This window comes from Hydra viridissima, unplaced genomic scaffold, assembly GCF_058129835.1.
Source record: "Hydra viridissima isolate aposymbiotic clone 2 unplaced genomic scaffold, HvirCarnegie_v1 scaffold_5, whole genome shotgun sequence".
NCBI lineage: Eukaryota > Metazoa > Cnidaria > Hydrozoa > Anthoathecata > Hydridae > Hydra > Hydra viridissima.
In genome coordinates, this window is record NW_028324304.1 from 15,703,926 (window position 1) to 15,723,216 (window position 19,291).

General features: G+C 30.9%; 2 protein-coding genes across 2 annotated transcripts in view; one reads left to right on the forward strand and one right to left on the reverse strand.

The window, feature by feature from the left end:
- LOC149888907 (uncharacterized) overlaps nucleotides 1–19,291 on the reverse strand; it is a 280,117-nt gene that overhangs the window by 102,412 nt on the left and 158,414 nt on the right. The window lies entirely within an intron of this gene.
- On the forward strand, nucleotides 366–3,145 carry LOC149888916 (uncharacterized). Its single transcript, XM_090087982.1, has 2 exons — nucleotides 366–1,976; nucleotides 2,105–3,145. Exon 2 carries the CDS (start codon nucleotides 2,106–2,108, stop codon nucleotides 2,766–2,768), a length of 663 nt encoding a protein of 220 aa, XP_089944108.1. The 5' UTR covers nucleotides 366–1,976; nucleotide 2,105; the 3' UTR covers nucleotides 2,769–3,145.

The following is a 19,291-nucleotide window of genomic DNA, read 5'->3' on the forward strand; positions in this document are numbered from 1 at the left end:
AAAAAAGCAAAACACGAGTATCAATTGATAGAAGAAGACTTGAATTCAGACAAACTTGACAGTTTAAATGAACATCAGTTTAAGAACATACCAGATAATATAAGCTAACTTCTTCAAGATTTCAAATAATATCTTACCGATGAGTTATTGCTGATGATCGTTGAAAACATAAACTTGTACAGCACACAAAAATCACGGAGGTCCATCACTAACACTGTTAATGAAATTTCCATGTTACTTGAGATGCAAATGTTGATGGGATTAGTTAAATTATCTGCCAACAGTTGCTATTGGTCCACTTCTCTTCGATTTCCTCTAGTTGCTGACAATAAGTTTTATGTCCATTAGCGAAGTAAAGGTTTGTTTTTTTTTTGTCGGGTGAAACCATGTGATCAAATTGACACTTTTATTTGACAAAGTCATATTGTGATCAAATAAGAAATGTTGTAAAGCTAAAGAGCTAATAACTATGCGAAATTAGTGTTATCAGATGTTGGTAAAAAAAAATTTTTCAAAATGATCATTAAATATCAGTAACGACCAATCAATCTTATAAAGCCAATATTTTAGGATTGCTTGTCGACCTGTGTTTAAGAGAATTAGGCTGGCCCATGAAATTTAAGATTTTTAAATATTTGTAGCTGCTTCAAGCAAAACAAAAATCAGTTCCTAGTTTGAAAGTTTTACATGAAAACATGTTAATCCAGTTGTCTAATTGCTACACATGTTTATTTTTTTGTTTTTGGCTTTTACTTGAAAATAAATTTATTGTTTCACATTTTCTAATTTTTATGCTTCATTTTTTGTGTGACATGCTTGGCGTATATTAACACAATATATTAAAAGCATAAAAATATAAATACTTACTGGTATATACATAATAATTGATCACTTTAAATAATTGTATTAAATATCACAATAACGTTTTGCTAAACTTTATTCTTTCATCCAGCTTCTTCATTATTAATTTTTAGAAGTGTTGGAAACTGACAAAGGCTGATATATGCAAGGTTATATTAAGCACATGGTCAATCAGACTGATGGCAGGACCAGTAAACCTAATTTTAACGCAGTTTAAAAGACAATTTTTAACTGTAATTTGTTTTAGAAAGAAATATTTTACTAACTTATGTTTATCTATAAATTTTTTTTTTCTAAGCTCAAGTAAGTTATAATCTTCTAATTTGTGAAGGCCAAAGGTAAGGATGAAGCCTGTGCTTGGAGTAATGAAAAGTGAAAAAATAAAGATATCTGGATAAGTATACACCAGGGTTGACCTACAGCCTTTTTGTATTATAAACGAAGGACAAATGCACCTTAGAAGTCACTTATTTGGGCTCAAATTAGGATAATCCACTATGCTATTCCTATTTCTACCGCGCAAAGTTCGAATTTTGCAAAAAAAAATGTAAACAAACTTGAAGAGGTTTCGAACATATAAACCTAAGAACATGGCGAAACTGTTTGAGTGTTTTTGTATGAAAGCTGAAATTTTAGGAGACCTAAATGAAATTCATCATTCTCAAAAAAGAAAAGGTATGAAAATTTTGTTACCAGTTTCCTCACATTCATGTGAAAGATACTTTTACAGAAAATCTGGTGAATTGTAAAATCTTTTCCACGCTTAATGACTATAAAGTATGTGAAAGGGACAACAAACTGGCGAATAGTTTACCAATATGGTTAATCATTAACCAAATAAACCACGCATACCACTCAGTGATCTTAACAAAGATTTTGTCCTTGTTACTTTCATCTAATTTTGGTAGAAAAATTATTTGCAGCTAAAAAAAAAAAACTGAAAAAAATCTCTTAGAGAAATGAAAGCAATTGTTGAAACTCAGTGGACAAAAGACAATAAAGACATGAATACACTGCTTGGTGTTCAACAGTCAAAGCCTGCCTAATCAAAGATACGGGCTGGTCTTCACTTTGAATCCAAACAAGGTGCATTGAAAAGAAAGAATCTGAGGAAGGTACTTGTTGGTTATAAGCGTGTACACGAAATGTGAAAGAATAAGCACGTCATTTTTTTCAGTGGTTGTATTAAAATCTTTTTAATTGTTTTGTATTTTGTTTACAACGTGTTGTGGTTACAAAAAAGTATGTTAGTTTTTGGATTTAACTTGAAATTAGCTTTAAAAATGACAAAAGAAGAAGACGTAAGAGAAAAAATTATGCACAAATATTTACAAAATCCTAATAGTAGCTATAATTCAATAGCAAAATCGTTGCAAATACATCCATATACCGTTAGTCGTGTTATTCAACGTTTTTCTCAAACAAAATCGATCAAACGCAAATCTGGTGGTGGAAGAGAGGAAGGTTTTAAAGATATAAAATTAGTTAGAAAACTGTTTAACAGTTTTAAGAATAACCCAAGCCTTTCACTCAGGGAACGCGCAAAAATATATGAAGTTTTTCATAGTTTCGTTGCAAAAGTTAGGAACAAACATGGTTTTCATTCTTTCAAAGCACAAAAAGTGCCCAACGGTTCTGAAACCCAACAAAAAAGTGCAAGAACCCGCGGCAGAAAGTTGTATGACAATTTTATTTCTAAAAATTTCTGTTTTATTGAAGATGATGAAACTTATATCAAGTACGATCATCAACAAATTCCTGGTGCTGTTTATTACATTGCCAAATATAGAGGAAAAGCAGATAAGAAATTTAAATACACAAAACATGACAAGTTCGCTAAAAAAGATTTGATTTGGCAAGTTATTTGCAGTTGTGCAAATAGCTTGCCAAATGCAGTTGTGTTTTAGCGAACTTGCAAAAAATCAACACCTTATATTTCTCAGTCCACACTTTCTGGTCAAATATATGTTAAAGAATGTTTACAAAAACGCCTTTTACCTCTCATTAAATCACGCAATAACAGACCTGTGTTCTGGCCTGATTTAGCATCAATTCATTATTGTAGACTAGCTATGAAATGGTATAAAAAGAATAATGTGAAATTTGTGCCTAAAACAGAAAATCCTCAAAACTGCCCAGAATTGAGAGTTAATGAAAAGTACTGGGCTATTATTAAAGAAAAATGAAAAAAACAAAAAAGCTTTGCAGAAACATTAAAGATATTAAAATATCATTTAAAAAAGCATCAAATAGTTTTGATTCTTATTCTGTGCGCAAGCTTATGGGTACCACTAAAGCAAAAGCTCGAAATTTTATTTGATTCCCACAGGAATAATTAATTTTTTTTTTAATGTTTGATCTTCTAATACTATTGTATTAAAATTATTACTTGGTTTGAAATAAAAATTTAGGAGTACTTTTTTTTAGTTGTTTTTCTACTTTCACACTTATTTTATGTACACGCTTTAAATTAAATTTTATAACAGTAACTGTTTTTAATATGCCAATAGTTTGCTATGTGATAAACTATGAAGATATTTAAGCGAGACTTTAAGCAGATTAACGTTTAGTTTGTGTCGCACTATAGATAGATCACTTTTAACAACGTTGAAGATACATCACTTTTAACAACGTTGTTTGCGTAACTACAAACAACGTTGTTAAAAGTGATGTATCTTCAAACGCACTAATAATTATCTGGATCAGTAACCATTACACATGAAAATCTTGCTCTCTCAGTGTATATACACTGCCCGGCAAAAGTTTCTGGTCACTTAAAGTTTTAATAGTTTTTACTTCCTATAATAATTGATATTAAATTTTAAAATTCTTTATAAGTCATAAAATAATTCGATTAAGATGTGCTAATATGTTAATAACTGATATTAAATTTTGAAATTGTATAAAATTGTATATGTGCTGATGCGTGTTTAATATTGAAATGTAAAATCAATGTTTTCTTTATTTTTGGATTATAAACATGCTCGAACATACTTAGTAAAAAATTTGTAAATAAAATTCAACTGTTATTTTGTCATCAAAACATAATTGCTTTGAAGTTAATGTAGTATAATGGATTAATAAATTAATTTAGTAAATATTTTATAAAGCTGAATAAAATTTGATATTATTTTTTAATTTCCAGTTTATGAAAGTGCATTTTGATTATTTTTAGACTAAAATTTTAAAAAATAATATAATGTCAAAGAAATGTATTTTATTACTAGAAACGCGTTCTTCAACTATTGCTCTGGCAAATGATGGTCGTTTTACTAGATTATATTCAAAAGTTCTCGAAAATACCGTAATCAACAATGAGTGATACTATTCGTCGGTTTAAATGTACAAATAAAGATAGAAAAAGAAATGGACGTCCCTGCAAAACATCAAAGGCTGAAGACAAGTCAATTATACTCTCATGTAAAAGAAATAGAGGATTAACAGCCCAAGAAATAACATCTAACTTCAATGCTGCTCATAATAAAACTATTTTAGAAAAAACTCGTGAAAACAAATGGAATTCTCGATAAGAACGGATATCATAAAATATTATGGAGACATACCGTGCCTTGTGGAAAGCGTCTAACTGGCCACGGGTTCACCATGCAACAGGATAATGACCCAAAACCCACATTTAAAAACTGTACAAACTATTTGGAAAAAAAAAGCTCAAGGAGAACTCAAAATTATGACATGGGCGCATACAATCCACTGATCTCAACCCAATGGATGTACTATGGGAACAAAAAGATCGCGAGGTAAGAAAAGATAGTCCTACATTAACAACCCATTTGTGGTCAATTTTGCAACGAGTGTGGACAAATATTTCTCCAATTTATTTGAATAATTTAATCAAACGTATGCCAAAACTTGTTTGTGCAGTAAGGAAAGCAAAAGGTGAATTTTTCGATGAAAAAAAAACATCTGTTCGTGTTATATTGCATAAACTTGTTTATTTTTATCATTGATTTAAAGGCGTTGATTAGTTTATAATTTTTTGTTATGATATTTAGTTAATTGTAATTAGTTAACTTGTTTTTTTATATTTTTTTTTTACAAAAAGCACAGTGACCGGAAAATTTTCCCGGGCAGTGTATGTTTAGTTCATGTATCAAAGTAATTATTACTATAGACAAAGGTAAATGTATGAAGAAAAAAGACATTCTCCAGATCCAAAAAATATTGAATTCAACAAGTCTGGGTTATTAAAAGATGTGGAAGAGATCGAAAAAGACTCAAAACTGCATTTATAAAAAACAACATAAAATCTTATGCTAGGAAATATAGAATTCCGGGATGTAATAGCAACATGGTTGTGTGAGAGTTCTTGGAAAAAAATAACATGGATTTATCCACTTTTAGAAACAATAAACTTAATTCGTTTGAAGAAAGATTAGACAGACACTTGCTTTTTAAAAAAACAAGAATCATTTTAATAATTCTTAACAAAAGGTTGTTGCTGGCCCTGCAGGAAGAAATTCAAAAGCAGTTAATCTTTTTCAACAGATCAGCCCTGTAAATCTCAGTTTCAGAGAGTTAAACAGAAATATCTAAGACCAGAAGCTCACAAAAAATCAATTAGTAAAACTTTTAAAGGATGACCTTGCTGGTGTTTCACAAACTCCAGCACTATGTTTAGGCAATGATTTAAGTTCACTAGCTCAATTAAATCTGCAAAACTATGAAGTTAGCCCTACAGAGCCACTTCATGATTTTAAAGGCCACATAAAAAGCGTTAGCGATGTCTTCCAGAAGTATTGAGCCTCAGAGAGAAAAAAGTACTCGAACCCACATTAAAATTATGTTTTGAAGAGAGAGAAAAAATACGAGGAGCAGACTATCGATTGTCAAAATTTGTTGTCTATGATGCAATGAAAAAGATCTCTGGAGCACTAGTAAAAATATTTTTGCAGACTATAAATGAATTGCTCAAGTCTACCTATTTAACATCACAATACAGGTCACCAAAGACAACTCTTCGCTTCTACAATCTTGAAATTCAACATGCCTCTTACAATCAGTTTTTGGTATGAATTCACATAAGATTAGCAAGAATAATTTCTATGGCATATACTACAACTCAATTAATATCTTCCTGACGTTGCACGCATCATCTCTCTTCGTGATAGCAGAAACCAAAGTGCAGATGCTGTTTTCCCCCCAGTAATCTTATTTTAATAACACACAAGCTTTCTTTTCATAGAATTTCAACTTATTCATTATAAATTTTTGGTTGCTTATTTTGCTCAATTGCAAAACAAATCTCCACATAGGACAATAAGACTAAGTCTACTTTTGCTTCAAAGAACCCTACATAAATCTCAACATAAAACATGGTACAGGTTCAACAGAAAATTGGGGTACTCTAACGACGAGGTGAGGAAACTTGGATCAACTCTAAATCGAGTCGGCCCAATTCAACATGTAGAACCAAGTCTTCAAAAAATATTAGGCACTTTACGCAATAACGACGGGAGAGCTTTAGAACGAAATTCTCTGTAAATGTTTGTTGTGGAAAACCGTATTTTGCCTTCTGATTTTTTCGGTCGACTTCAAATTTCAATTTTTGAAATTGTCTCTACAGCGTGAGTTTTTTTTTCAAAACATAGTGTCCATTAGTCAAAGTTATGTTGAAAAAAAAAACGAATGTATGTAGTATATGTTTTTTTTTTAGTATAATCTGTATTAAATATTCCTTTAAGCAGCTTTAAATATATAAATTAATGTTTTAGTTATCAGTATTCTATTTTTAATTAAAGTTGTTGTTGAAAGTCAAACTTTCCCTTAAGTAAATAATTTTTTACTTGTGAAACCTTCACATGTTAGGCGCGAGTTTTAACAAAAGTAATTTCAAGTTTATTTAATGTGATTTTTATTTGAGATCTCATAAAAACAGATGTTTTTTTTTTTACCTCTGATGATATTATAATTTATTTCATAAAATAACTTTGTAATAATGATATGTATCATTTTTACAAATTTTATCTTTAATTTGAATAATAATGAAAATATTAATTTTCTACTTTATGTTATCTTTATTTCCACCCTGTGTGTGGACAGATACTCGTGATGAATTATTATTTAGAGGAGTATTAGTTATTGAACCATAAAAGTATAAACGTGGTTCTACAAAGAGAGGTGATGCCTCGACTGAAATTTCAGACATTTTAAATTCAACAGAAAGTCCTAAATTCAGAGTAAATCAACGTGCTGTTAGAAATAGGTTCGATTTGCTGGAAAAATCTTTAAAAAAAAATGTCAGACGAAAAGAAGTTAACTGGCAATAGTAGGGTGGAGCTTATTTTTTAAGTTTCAAACTTTCATTGTCCTACCATCCCATTCTATTCCTTTATATAAAAAAAAGTAATTACTACCAAATATGGGCTCATTTAGACAAAATTTAAATGTAGCTCAATTATGCCTAGCTCCCTTCGAGAGCAAGGCATAATGTAGAAGGCTTTACTTTTACCGGGTATGTCTAACCCTTTTCTCTTTACGACCCTGGGTGGTCCTTTAAGCACTTTGCTGCTTGTTTTCTCTTGTTGGCCCTTCTGACCTGTTTTTTCCTTCCTATTTATTAGTTGGTTAGATCAACTTAAATGGTATTTTATTAACGGTAATGCACAGAGTAATCTGAGTGAAATTCTTTTTTAAAACTAATACATTCTGCAATATCAGCTGACTTTGAATAATGTGAATTTCTTTTAATTTTAGAATATAGAAAAATGTCAGTAGCAACTAGATCTAAAACACAGGTGTATCTACTTGAAGATTCTGTGACTGAGCTCACAGGAAGAAAGCTTCAATCCTTGCGTATGGCTCTTGGTTTGTTTTTGTATTATCAAATAGACTTGAAAGAAAATGTTCGACAATCATCGTCTGTTATGAATACAGAATATACAGTTAATGAGATTGCTAAGTTGTGGCAGAAAGCTCGAATTCCAATCAGAGACATTGAAACTGCCATACAAAACTGGAACGATCGCATTTGCAATTCGAGTCAGCAAGCAAGCAAGCATCAGTTTCTAGTTTTAGGGAAAGTTGAATTATCAGTTTAAGTTCCAACAACTTGTTGCAATATTGACAACTTGCACCACGTAAGTTCCGTTCCTGGACTAAATCTTATTTGCCGATCAGGCATTCGGCTATTTGATCTTTGAGTAGAAGGAAAGATTAAGAAATAATCCAAGAGTACTGTTGCTAAGATCTTTGGTCAACTCAAACCTGACACAGATCTTCAACATAGGTGCAGAGGTCTATATTTTATGTTTCCAGACCTATAGTAGGGGAAAGGTGCATATTATGGCATATTTAACTTTAACGTTGCTCTGAGTCATTACCTAAAAACTTGAAAAATAATTTTTGACATGGGTGTATTCCTTCTAGCATGCAGAATAATAATGAACCTCAGAATTTTTACTATTTGGCTTTTTTATAAGTTTATACCAATAAAAAAAAAAAAATACAAGTATGCCATCATTGGCAACTAACTGCTCCTATGATGGCACACTTTAAATAATTTAGACAAACAAGAATTTTATTTTTTTTTTATAAATGGAAACATAACTTAAAAAAAAACAAAATTAAAAATAAATATTTGGTCTATAAGTATAGTTCACAAATAAATTTTTTTCTACTTCTCTTTATGCCTGCACATAAACCATGACACCAAGATCTGCATTTTTGACAATAAATCCATGGTTCTTTAGAACAAGACAGCGAATAAAGTTCATAACAATATAAAAATGCTGTATCAGATTCGAAATTCATAATTACTTCCTTTAATCTCCTCACTGTAATATTTTTCTTCAACAACCGTCTTTCTTTTGGTTCTTCTAACAAATTTTTCCTTTTCTTTGTTATCTTTTTCTTTTGGCTTATCTTATATTTCTTGAATATCCGGTGTGGAATTCAGAGGTCCAGTTTTCCCACGTTTTCGTTTCCCTTTAAATTCGATTTTAGAGGTTGCTAATAGCACCGGGCACAACTTTTGTATACTAGATCTTATCCTTTCGTTGAAACAGAAGATCTAGTGCTTAAGGAAGCTTCTGATGGGGGAGATCTCATTTCTAAATGTATTGGTATCTCAAACTCTTGTATTTCATCTTTGTTCTCAGTCTGATCACCTTTTTATGCGCATTAAAATTTATTTCAGGCATTTTTTTCAAATCATTTTGCAGACTTTTCTATGATGGCAACTCCTCGGTATGCCATCATAGGAAAGAGTTACCATATTTACTAAAACAAACTGTGTCTACCTTATTCTACACATAGCATTAAAATAAGTATTCTAATAAATGTACAAAGCTTGCAGATGAATTGCATGAAAATTTTACTTCTGTATGATGTATAATAAAATCGTAATCCTCAATATATGAGAGCATTAAAACTACAACACCACATGCGAAAATTTATGTTGTTGATTACAAAAGCATTATTTATGTCTGAGGGACGAATTTTTACCAGAAGTAATGATTTACTTATATACACATGTTGGTCTAATCACTTATGCACCGAAACTAATATTTTAGGAAATATGGCCAGTATGCCATCATAGGCACCTTTCCTTTATATATTTAAAAAAAATTCCATAGTATATATGTAGAAAACCGAGTTGTATTTCAAGAACTGAATTGTCCCTTGAGAAATGATATTGACCTTTCCATAAATAATTACCCAGGTCATCAGTAAAAGAAAAGTATACCTCTTGATTTCGATATTTCTATATTAGACAAGATTAATATAATTTGTTGCTTTTTTTGATGAAATTTTAAAGAATCAAAAGTCAAAGTATACAAGTTTATTTATTTAGTTATCAGGAATGCTAAGGCTCTCTGTTGTAATTTAGAAACCTGGAGTTGTACAAAAAATTTAGAATTATGAATTATTTGGATTATTGCAGAAATTAATTCTATTAATATAATAATAAAAATATATTCTAAAAAACTTTTCAAGAATTTTTGTGCTGCCAATTTTGTTTTTAAAGTAGAAGTTTTTTATTAAATGGCAGTGGTTTTACAAAATTAAAGTTTGAGGTTTATATTAAACTAATTTTTAAAATGAAAACTTAAATATAAAAAATACTTTTTGCTTCATTAATGTATTGAAATCAAAATTAAAAACTGCAAGCACATATACTTAAAAAAACGATTGCCTTCAGAGTCCAAGATTACTAAAATGTTAATAAGTCATAAAAAGAATATACAAGAGCTGCTAGGATAGAAAATAATGCAGAATATGAACGGACTGTGCCATCATGCTGAATCAATGACAGCCGAAAGTTTCTTTATTGACCAGTTGGTTTAAAAGTAAAACGTTCTTTCAAGAATTTATAACCTCTTAAGTCTGGATGGAGCCAAGTCCAACCAGTATAACGGAAACTGGGTGATATGTAAAAGATTCTTTGCGGCAGTGTTTTTCATACAAGAAATATTGAAAACTACGAAGAAGGTGGAGCAAGCTGTGTAAAGTAATCATGGTAGATTAATGTCATTATTTTACCGTGCTAGCTGTGAAATATTTTACAATTCAACTTTAACACAGAAACTTTTTTCAGTTAAATAGAGCATTCAATAAAAAATGTGTTGAATTTTAAAATGTCAAAAAAAATTTAGTTTAAAAACAATTCTTGCAATAACATTATATTTGTAATTCTTTTTTATTGTGTTGCATTTAAACAACGGTATTCTTGACATTTCTTATTCGATTCCTGTGGTTTTTTAGTTTAACAAAATTTATATTAAATTTCTTCAAAACTAATGATAGAGTTAGTAAAAGGTAAATTTATATTGTCATCCAACCAGCATTAATTTTCGGGAATTTTACGAGAAGACTTGGGTAATAAAGTATTTTTGACATGATTTAGAAGAATTAAACCCTAAAATATTATTTAAAAACTCGGATTCATTGCATGATACTTCTTTCACAATTCTTGCTATTTCAGCAGCAATTTTTCTACGTTTTGCTCTGTCTGAACTCATAGTAAGGTTACTTATATCTTCGTAATTTTACAAAATGTTTTTCTGTTATTTAACAAAATTAATAAACAGTAAATAGATAGTAATATAATAACAAATAATATAAAAAAAGTGTATGGTTAATAAAATCCTATTAGGTTATAAATATTCGTTAATTACCAAAATAGTTTTATTATAAATTAAATGAGGATAGATTTTATAAATTATATGCCACAAAAATAATTAACAACGTATATATTGCTTTCTCGTGGCGAACGCAACGTTTCAACTCAACATTCTCTCTTCTAATAAAAAAACTCCCATCCACAAAAAATTCGCCTTTAATTTACATTTTACAAATCAACTCAAATATGTCCATAAAGATAACGCTCAATGTATGTGTATAGGATATTAAGGAAACTGCGCTATGCCCACTCTTTGTAATTGCTTTAGCGCGTAGTGTGATTACAGTATCTCAGACAACTCAAAACCAGTGTTTTCAACTTAATGTATTAATCAATTTGCAAAAATCAAGATAGAATTATCTATAAATAGTTATTGCAAACATAACTAAAACATAATGATACTGCGATACCTAAAATACTGTTAGTAAAAAAATTATCCTCAAAAAGATTTTACTGTAATCAAACAGTGAAAAAATTGTTCTTATTCGACAATCGTAATTTAAAAACGGATAACTAACGAAATATTTGAAAAATATATGCAAAAAATATAGACCACTATTTTAATAAGAAATAAATTTAAAGCGTAAAAGAAATATGATATTAACAAAATATCGCAAAACCTTTCACACAACAAAATGGCAATTTCAAACTTCATGAAGTAAATTCTAATACAGTCGGTATGTGGCGTTAACGCCCAGGAAAACCTTAATTTTCCTGTCTGACTCCCGGTGCCATAACCTGCATAATAACCATAACAGTTTCCCGGTTCAATACCGCATGGGACCCGTCTGTATAGGGTAGCTGGGTTAGGTCATTTTTCATAGTATTATTAAGAAAAAGTTAATTCTCAGAAAATTTTAATTCTCCGGAGAAATTCAACTTCTGTATCATATCCAGAGTTATTTTCTAATTTAACCCTTTCTTATGTATTAATGGAAGTATTTATCATAACATTTGGTAAACGCAAAAAAAAAAAAATAATAACTTTTTTGTTACTGGCAGCTTTTATATAGTCCATTCGTGAAAAGAAACGAACCAGTTAAAAGAAATCAAATGTCTCATTCATTAAAAGCGTGTTCGAACTTGTTGCTCGGCTGTTTGTCGTGCTTAGAAAAAACGCTTGATTTCTTGAATATATTTTTTAAAGCAAATTAAAGGCTTTCTACTAACAAAATTCATAAGTGGAAATGAGACTTTTTAAAATGTTTCTAATAATATCTGTACAATTTTAATCGAACACTGTAAAAATTTTTCTCAAAACCATGTAGCAGAAATTTACATCACTTTGCATTAACTTCACTTCTGATGTGTGACGTAAATATTTATTTTATCTATCTGTAACACTCTCCTTTCCTTTACTGGAACATTGGGAAGAAACAAATCTCAGCCAATAATATCTCACCAACAACCATTCATATTCCAATCCGTTTCAATACTTAAACATGCTGGATAATAGAATACTAAAGTAATTAGAATGAACAATCAGTTTCGCGTTCTTCATCAAGGTGACAACAACTAGAATCCTATCTTAGTTAAAGGCTTTGATTTATTGCTTTTAAAAATCAAGAAATGTACCAGTAATAATGATAAGACTTACATTTATATTAACTTTACATTTACTGCGTATTGCTTTTGTAGAAAAATTTAAAAGAGAACAAACTAGGAGATTACTTGGAGGATTATTACTTGGAGCGTTTAGAAAGTAGCCTTGATGGTGAAGGTTCTAATGACGAGTAACACGATGCAAATGAAATCGTAAAGATCTTGCAAAACGAGGATAGCGATGTTAATGAGAATGAGAATAAGGAAGATGTCATTGATCCCCCTCAAGAAGAAGGTAACCACGGAAGATCCAAAAACTTCTTATTTATGCCTACCACTAACGCAAGTTTTTCATTAAAAAAAAACAATATAGAGAAAAATGAACATGTCTTTTGATAAAAGAAAAGGTTACTTTCTTGGGAAGTTTTACAGCTTTAGATGAAATATCAAAACTTGAAACCGCACATACTTCAGCAAAGGGTGGTTGGGATCGCAAGTATATGATCGAAGCATTTGATAACGTTTTGACAAAACTATATCTAAAAGAAAAGGTGGTGAAAAACTTCAACTCAAACGTTGAACACTTAAAAGGCAAATTAAAGAAGCTCAGCCATCACCAGATTAAATAAATAATGTATCCTATATAGTAAGGGAGGTCGATTTTGAACTTTTTTCAAAATTTTAACTTGCTGTGCCCTCAGATAGCTGGGAAATATTGTCAGGAATTCGGAACAATCTTTCTTTTTTTTTTTCTACTTTTACACAAATTTTTCGCAATTGATTAGAGAAATTCAGTAAAAACGTCAATTTTACTAAAAATGTGTTTAACAATTGAAGGGTATCATAGAACACTAGTAGTTTTAAATTAATAGATTTTTTAGATCTCTTCCCTACATTTACAGTTAGGATATTGTTGTATCGTTACAAAGAAGCAAAATAATTGCTGAAACTTTCCAGTTACCACAAATGACAAATTTGCGCCAAACTATATTTGGAATGTTGATTAGACTCGCATCATTACAGTTCAAGTATCAAAGCATGTCTTAGCTGGAAGAGGAGAGCGTAAAGTTAGTTCTGTTACAAGTTCCAAACAATTAAAAGCAAGTGGGTAATTGTTAACACCAACCAACATATTTCCGAATTTTCGAGATTTCTTAGAAACTCATTTACTGGTTTCTGGGTTATTGTCAATATATCTGGATTGATGGTGAAATTAACCTTAAAGAAGTGGGCTCAATCATTTTATAAAATACATTAGACCATCTAAGGGAAACCCTGCTCTATTAATCCAAGTTAATCATGAAACCTGTCAATTGATTGTATTAAGGTAGTATCAGAGAATAGTGTCATTGGTTTAACAACCCCACAACATACATCACACAAACTACAACCGCTGGGCATAACAGTTTATAGACTTTTTAAACGTCATTACAACAGTAAAATTGATAGCTATTTGGTATTACATCCATTTTGTACAAAAAAAGCATCAACGCTATTAATATTAGTGATTTTTCAGCATCTATCAAAATCCAGTTTAACCAGGTCAATAGAAGGATAGAAATTTTATTCTATCCTAGGTTTTAAACAGACCCAATTCCTAAGGGATTCAGCATCAATCCAGTTTCTGTTTAAATAAAAATAACTTGAAGGTTGTGATGATTGTATTTTGATTTCTTGATCGAGACATTTTTCTAAAATTGTAGTAATAAGGTCAACTTATATTTTTTAGATTGTCAGAAAAATTGAGATTGTCTCAACATACTGCATTTAAGCTCCTGTTTATCACCCTTACGATGAATAGACTTAAATAAAAAAAACACTTACAAGAGTCAAAAAATGCTTTCGTCGTAAGAAACTAAAAGCTTAAGGGAAAGCTTAATATGTGACCTCGATAAGCTTGGCGAAGTTCAAATTACGGTTTTTTTATGATTTATTTTAGCTAATCTTTTAGGATGAATTTCAAAGGAGATGAGGTTTTCCTTCAGACTCTATTAATACAGTATGCAAAAAAAAAAAAAATTGTCCACTAAAAAAAAACAACATAATATTAAAGAATGGATCAAAAAAATGAGTTTTCCGTTAAAATACTTAAGTTTGTTTTTAGATATTTTATCAAGTATTGTTTAAAGAATTTATTTGTGTATTGTGGAATTAATTGCTTTTCATACCTTTTGAATTTTACTAAATTGATCTAATGATGCATAAAATTAACTGCAAAAAAAATAATCGTACGCGAACAAAATTGGTCGTCATTTTAACTTAAATTGAGCAAATTAAACGATCAAACTAGTTTTGATCGTTTAATTTGCTCAATTTAAGTTAAAATGACGACCAATTTGAAAAAATAAAATTGAAAATAGTAATTCTTTAAATACACTTTCGTTCTAGAAATAAAATATACTGTTTCAGCAAAATAGCATCAAGAAAACAACATTTGTCTCTCCATCAACGAAGCCTCATAGTTGATTTGAAAAATCAAGGAAAATCCTACCGTCAGATCCCAAAAGGAACAGGAATTCTTCTTTACGACAGTATCCTCAATTGTTAAGAAGCTTAATCTGATTGGAATCGTTGCTAGTGTGGCTGGCAGAGGACGAAAACGCAAGACCACCAGTGCAATTGATCGCAATATCAGCATTAGCCCTTTATTAGAAAGGACCGCCAAATGGTGGCATTCTTTTTTAAATCCAAATCAGACGATCACTTTGAATTTTGATAGATTAAGAAAATATTTTCATAAAATCCTATTTTGCTACAATCTTTTCGCAATAAACATATGCGAAACAAAACAATGGGATATTATGAACTAGGTCGATAAAGCTATGAGGTTTTTACATTCAAAAGTTACCTGTTTTTGAATGGCCTGTTTACTTGGATTTACCGAATTTGATAATGTTTTTAGTTTATTTATTAGTTGAAGCCTAGAATTTAACTTTTTGTATGCAACCAAATTTGTAATATTTGCTTATATGATTAATATCTCATCAGTTATTTTGATTCCGCCAATTGGCTGTTATGAACTACGGCGATTCGTTTTTGGTTCAAAAAATAAAACTGTTTAAGAGTTAAACTGGTTTAACTCTTACAGTTATTAAATATTAGACACACATTACTATTATTTTAGAAACATCTAATTGATGTTAAAGAAACACAGTTATTATCAAATGCTAGAAACACTTTATTCTTCATAACTTTGTATTTTTTATGGTAAAACCTATCAAAAACACAACAAAACTTAATAATAAAATAATTTTTACAAAATGTATTATTAACAAATAATTTTACATCAGCTGTTTTTTATCAAATTAGAAAAAAAAATTCATTAAGAAAATAATAACTTATATAAAGTAAACAAACTAATTAAAGGGTGATGACAAATAAATGAGATTGCGTTCAATTTGCATGCACTAATACTATTAGCTGTGTATGTATTTTTTATGTATTTTATTGCAAATTTATTCTAGCTTTAAATAAAAAAAATTAATTAAAGTTCAACGATACAAAATGAAAACAAATAAATCTAAGCAAGAGTTCCGTGAACGTGTGTATGGATTTTACATGGACAAAAAGCAAAATGGTAAATATTACACTTTTATTTAAAATTACATTGTAATTTTAAAGCAGAAAAAATACCAAAAGCAACCATATACCGTATAATTGAACGCGCAGAAAATGGAATCGGAAGAGTTAAAGGAAGTGGTCGAGTCGTAAAATATGACGAAAAAGAACATTACCAAGCTGAAGATCATGTTTGACCACAAGGATGGCGTCTCACAAAAACAAGAAGGTAGAAAATTTGTGTACGATTTGTCCTCAAGTATACAAGAACAACTGGCAAGCAGAAACTATTGATCAACTTTGCAATAGAATAAAGTATTGTTTGAATAAAATCGACTCGATAATATTCGTGGAAATGGGGTAATAGAAGATAACTAAATATGTGTTTTGAAAGCTCGAAAAATTCTCTACTTAACACATTTTTAACTTTAAAAAAATCATTTAAAGTAAAGGAGTTATGCCCTTTTAAACGCAGTCTCACCCGTTAAATAATTGTATATATTTTCTCATCTATAAATCACAGTTTTATTTAGATAATAAAATGAATAAACAAAGCAAAACACGCTTTGACTTAAATGAAGCTATTCAATATATTTTAGAGCCAGGTTCAGAGTCTGAGCTTTCCGATTTGGAACTTAGTACTGATGAAGAGGACGAAAATAATCTATTTGTGATTACCCGTATAAGTGATGAGATCAGTATTTGTGAAGAAGAGCAATATATAACTGATGACATTCTTTTGGAAGATGAAATTAATATTAAATTTACAATTCCAGATAAGTCAAATACAATTGAGCAAACTTCTTCATCCACATCACTTAAGCCAATAACTCATAAATATAAATGGTATAATAAAAGACCAGCTATAAGAGACACTACTTTTTCTGGTTGTGAATTTAGTCTTCCACTTAACAATATTGATACTTTTACCTCATTAATATATTTCCAAATGTTTTGGAAAGATACTTTGTTTACCTTACTTGCCGAACAAACAAATCTTTATAGTGTTCAAATATCTTCTGAATCTGTTAATGCAACAGAAACTAAATTAAAGCAGCTTATTGCAATACAAATGTACATCTCTTTTTTCAAATTGCCAGCCTGTTATATGTAATGGTCAACGGAGAGACGTTATCCTAAAATAGCTGATCTCATGTCTTTGTCTCGATATATAAAGTAAAGAGATCTTTTACATGCAGCTGATAACTCAACACTTAATGATCCAGTTAATAAACAACAAAATTTATAAAATTCGTCAAAATTGTCTTGCTATTGAACCAGAATCTGGGCAGTCTACTGACGAGCAATTAATTCCAGCCAAAACTCGTTATAGTGGAATAAGGCAATACAATCCTAAAAAGCCAGTGAATTGGGGGTTTCAAAAAATTTGTTCGTTGTGGAATTTTAGGAATTACATATGACTTTTTCTTACAGGGTGCGTAAAAAGTTCCCGCACTCCTCTGGCAACGAGGTTATTTCCTTTATTTTAAAGCATACCGTTTATTTTTCTGCATTATTTATGCTCTTCTCTAATCTTTGAATATGTTTTAGTATTGAAGTTTTTAGGTTCCATGACGAAATCAAAGGATTTGTGGTCGGCAATCGAGAGGCTAGCTAAAGAGAAAAAGAAAGCACCGGAGATCGCTCGTCTTCTGAATGTTCCGCGGCGTATGGTTTACGATTGTTTAAAGCGACTTGAAGAAACTGGTTCCATTGATGTTTGTCGACGTTCTGGAAGACCAAAAACTGCAACTTCGGGTAAAATCGTCAAAAAAATCCTCGACAAAATTCGGTACAACCCAAAACGATCGATGAGACAAATGGCCAAGGATGAAGGGATTTCGGAAGATTCAGTTCGGCAAATTATCTACATAAAGCTCGGAAAATACTCGTACAAAGTTCAAAAACTCACAGACTTACTGATCGAATGAAAACCACTCGTTTAACCCGTTGCAAGGAGCTTCTCAAGCGACGATTCTCTTTACGGACAAGTGTCTCTTGACTGTTGAGCAGTTCGTGAACAATCAGAATAACCGGATAATCACTGGAAAAGTTCAAGAAGCAAAACAGAAAGGTCGAATTGCTTCAAAGACAGCTCACCCCCAAGCAGTGATGGTTTTCGGAGCGATTACAGGAGACGGCAAGATGCCATTGGTTTTTGTAGATCAAGGAGTGAAAATCAGAGCTCAAAACTACCTGGATGATATTTTGACGACAGAGGTATTAACTTGGACCAATTCACACTTCGGACAGCGGTTTTGGATGTTTCAACAGGATTCCGCCCCAGCCCACAAAGCAACGGTCGTTCAGGATTGGTGCAAAGCCAATTTTCCGGGTTTCATCACACGAGAAGAGTGGCCTCCAAACAGCTCGGATCTTAATCCCCTCGACTATTCCATTTGGGAAATTATGAAGGCCAAGGTTGGAGCTGTTCGTCATCCAAATTTGAACTCTCTACGGCAAGCACTCGAAAAAGAATGGGCCATTCTTGACGATGATATGGTGTCCGCCGCGGTTGAAGCATTCCCCATGCGCCTCAGTGCGTGTATCAACGCGAAATGAAGACTTTTTGAAATCTGACTTGTTTTTGTTGTTTAGTATGTTGTTTTTAGTATGTTTTGTTGTTTAGTTATGTTTAAACTTTTGGCATATGATAGTTCTACGTGTTTTTACGTCGTAAATACTGAGTGCGGAAACTTTTTACGCACCCTGTATATACTGGTGCGGCAGAAATTGGCTTTGAAAAATGTAACGGCTCATATGTTTGAAACGATTAACAGAATCCTAACCAAAAAAACAGAACTTTAAGCTCTGCTTTGATAATTGGTTTTGCAGTATTGATTTATGTTTACATTTGAACAAATTAGGCATTCATACAACTGCAATAATTAGAAATGATAGAACGCAAAGGTGTTGTTTACCAACTGAAGGTGAAATGAGAAAAAAGGAAGAGGAAGCAATGGATATAAATGTGATATTAATTCAGGAATAATTATCACCAGATGGTTCGGCTAAAAATGCGTCAATTTATGCTTAACAGATTGCGATCCAGATTCAATATCAGATGTTAAAAGATGGAATCGCACTGAAAAAAACTTTGTCAACATAAATTGTCCATCAGTAGTAAAAGAATATAACCAATGCATGGAAGGTGTAGATTTATGTGACACGTTAATTTTACTTTATTGT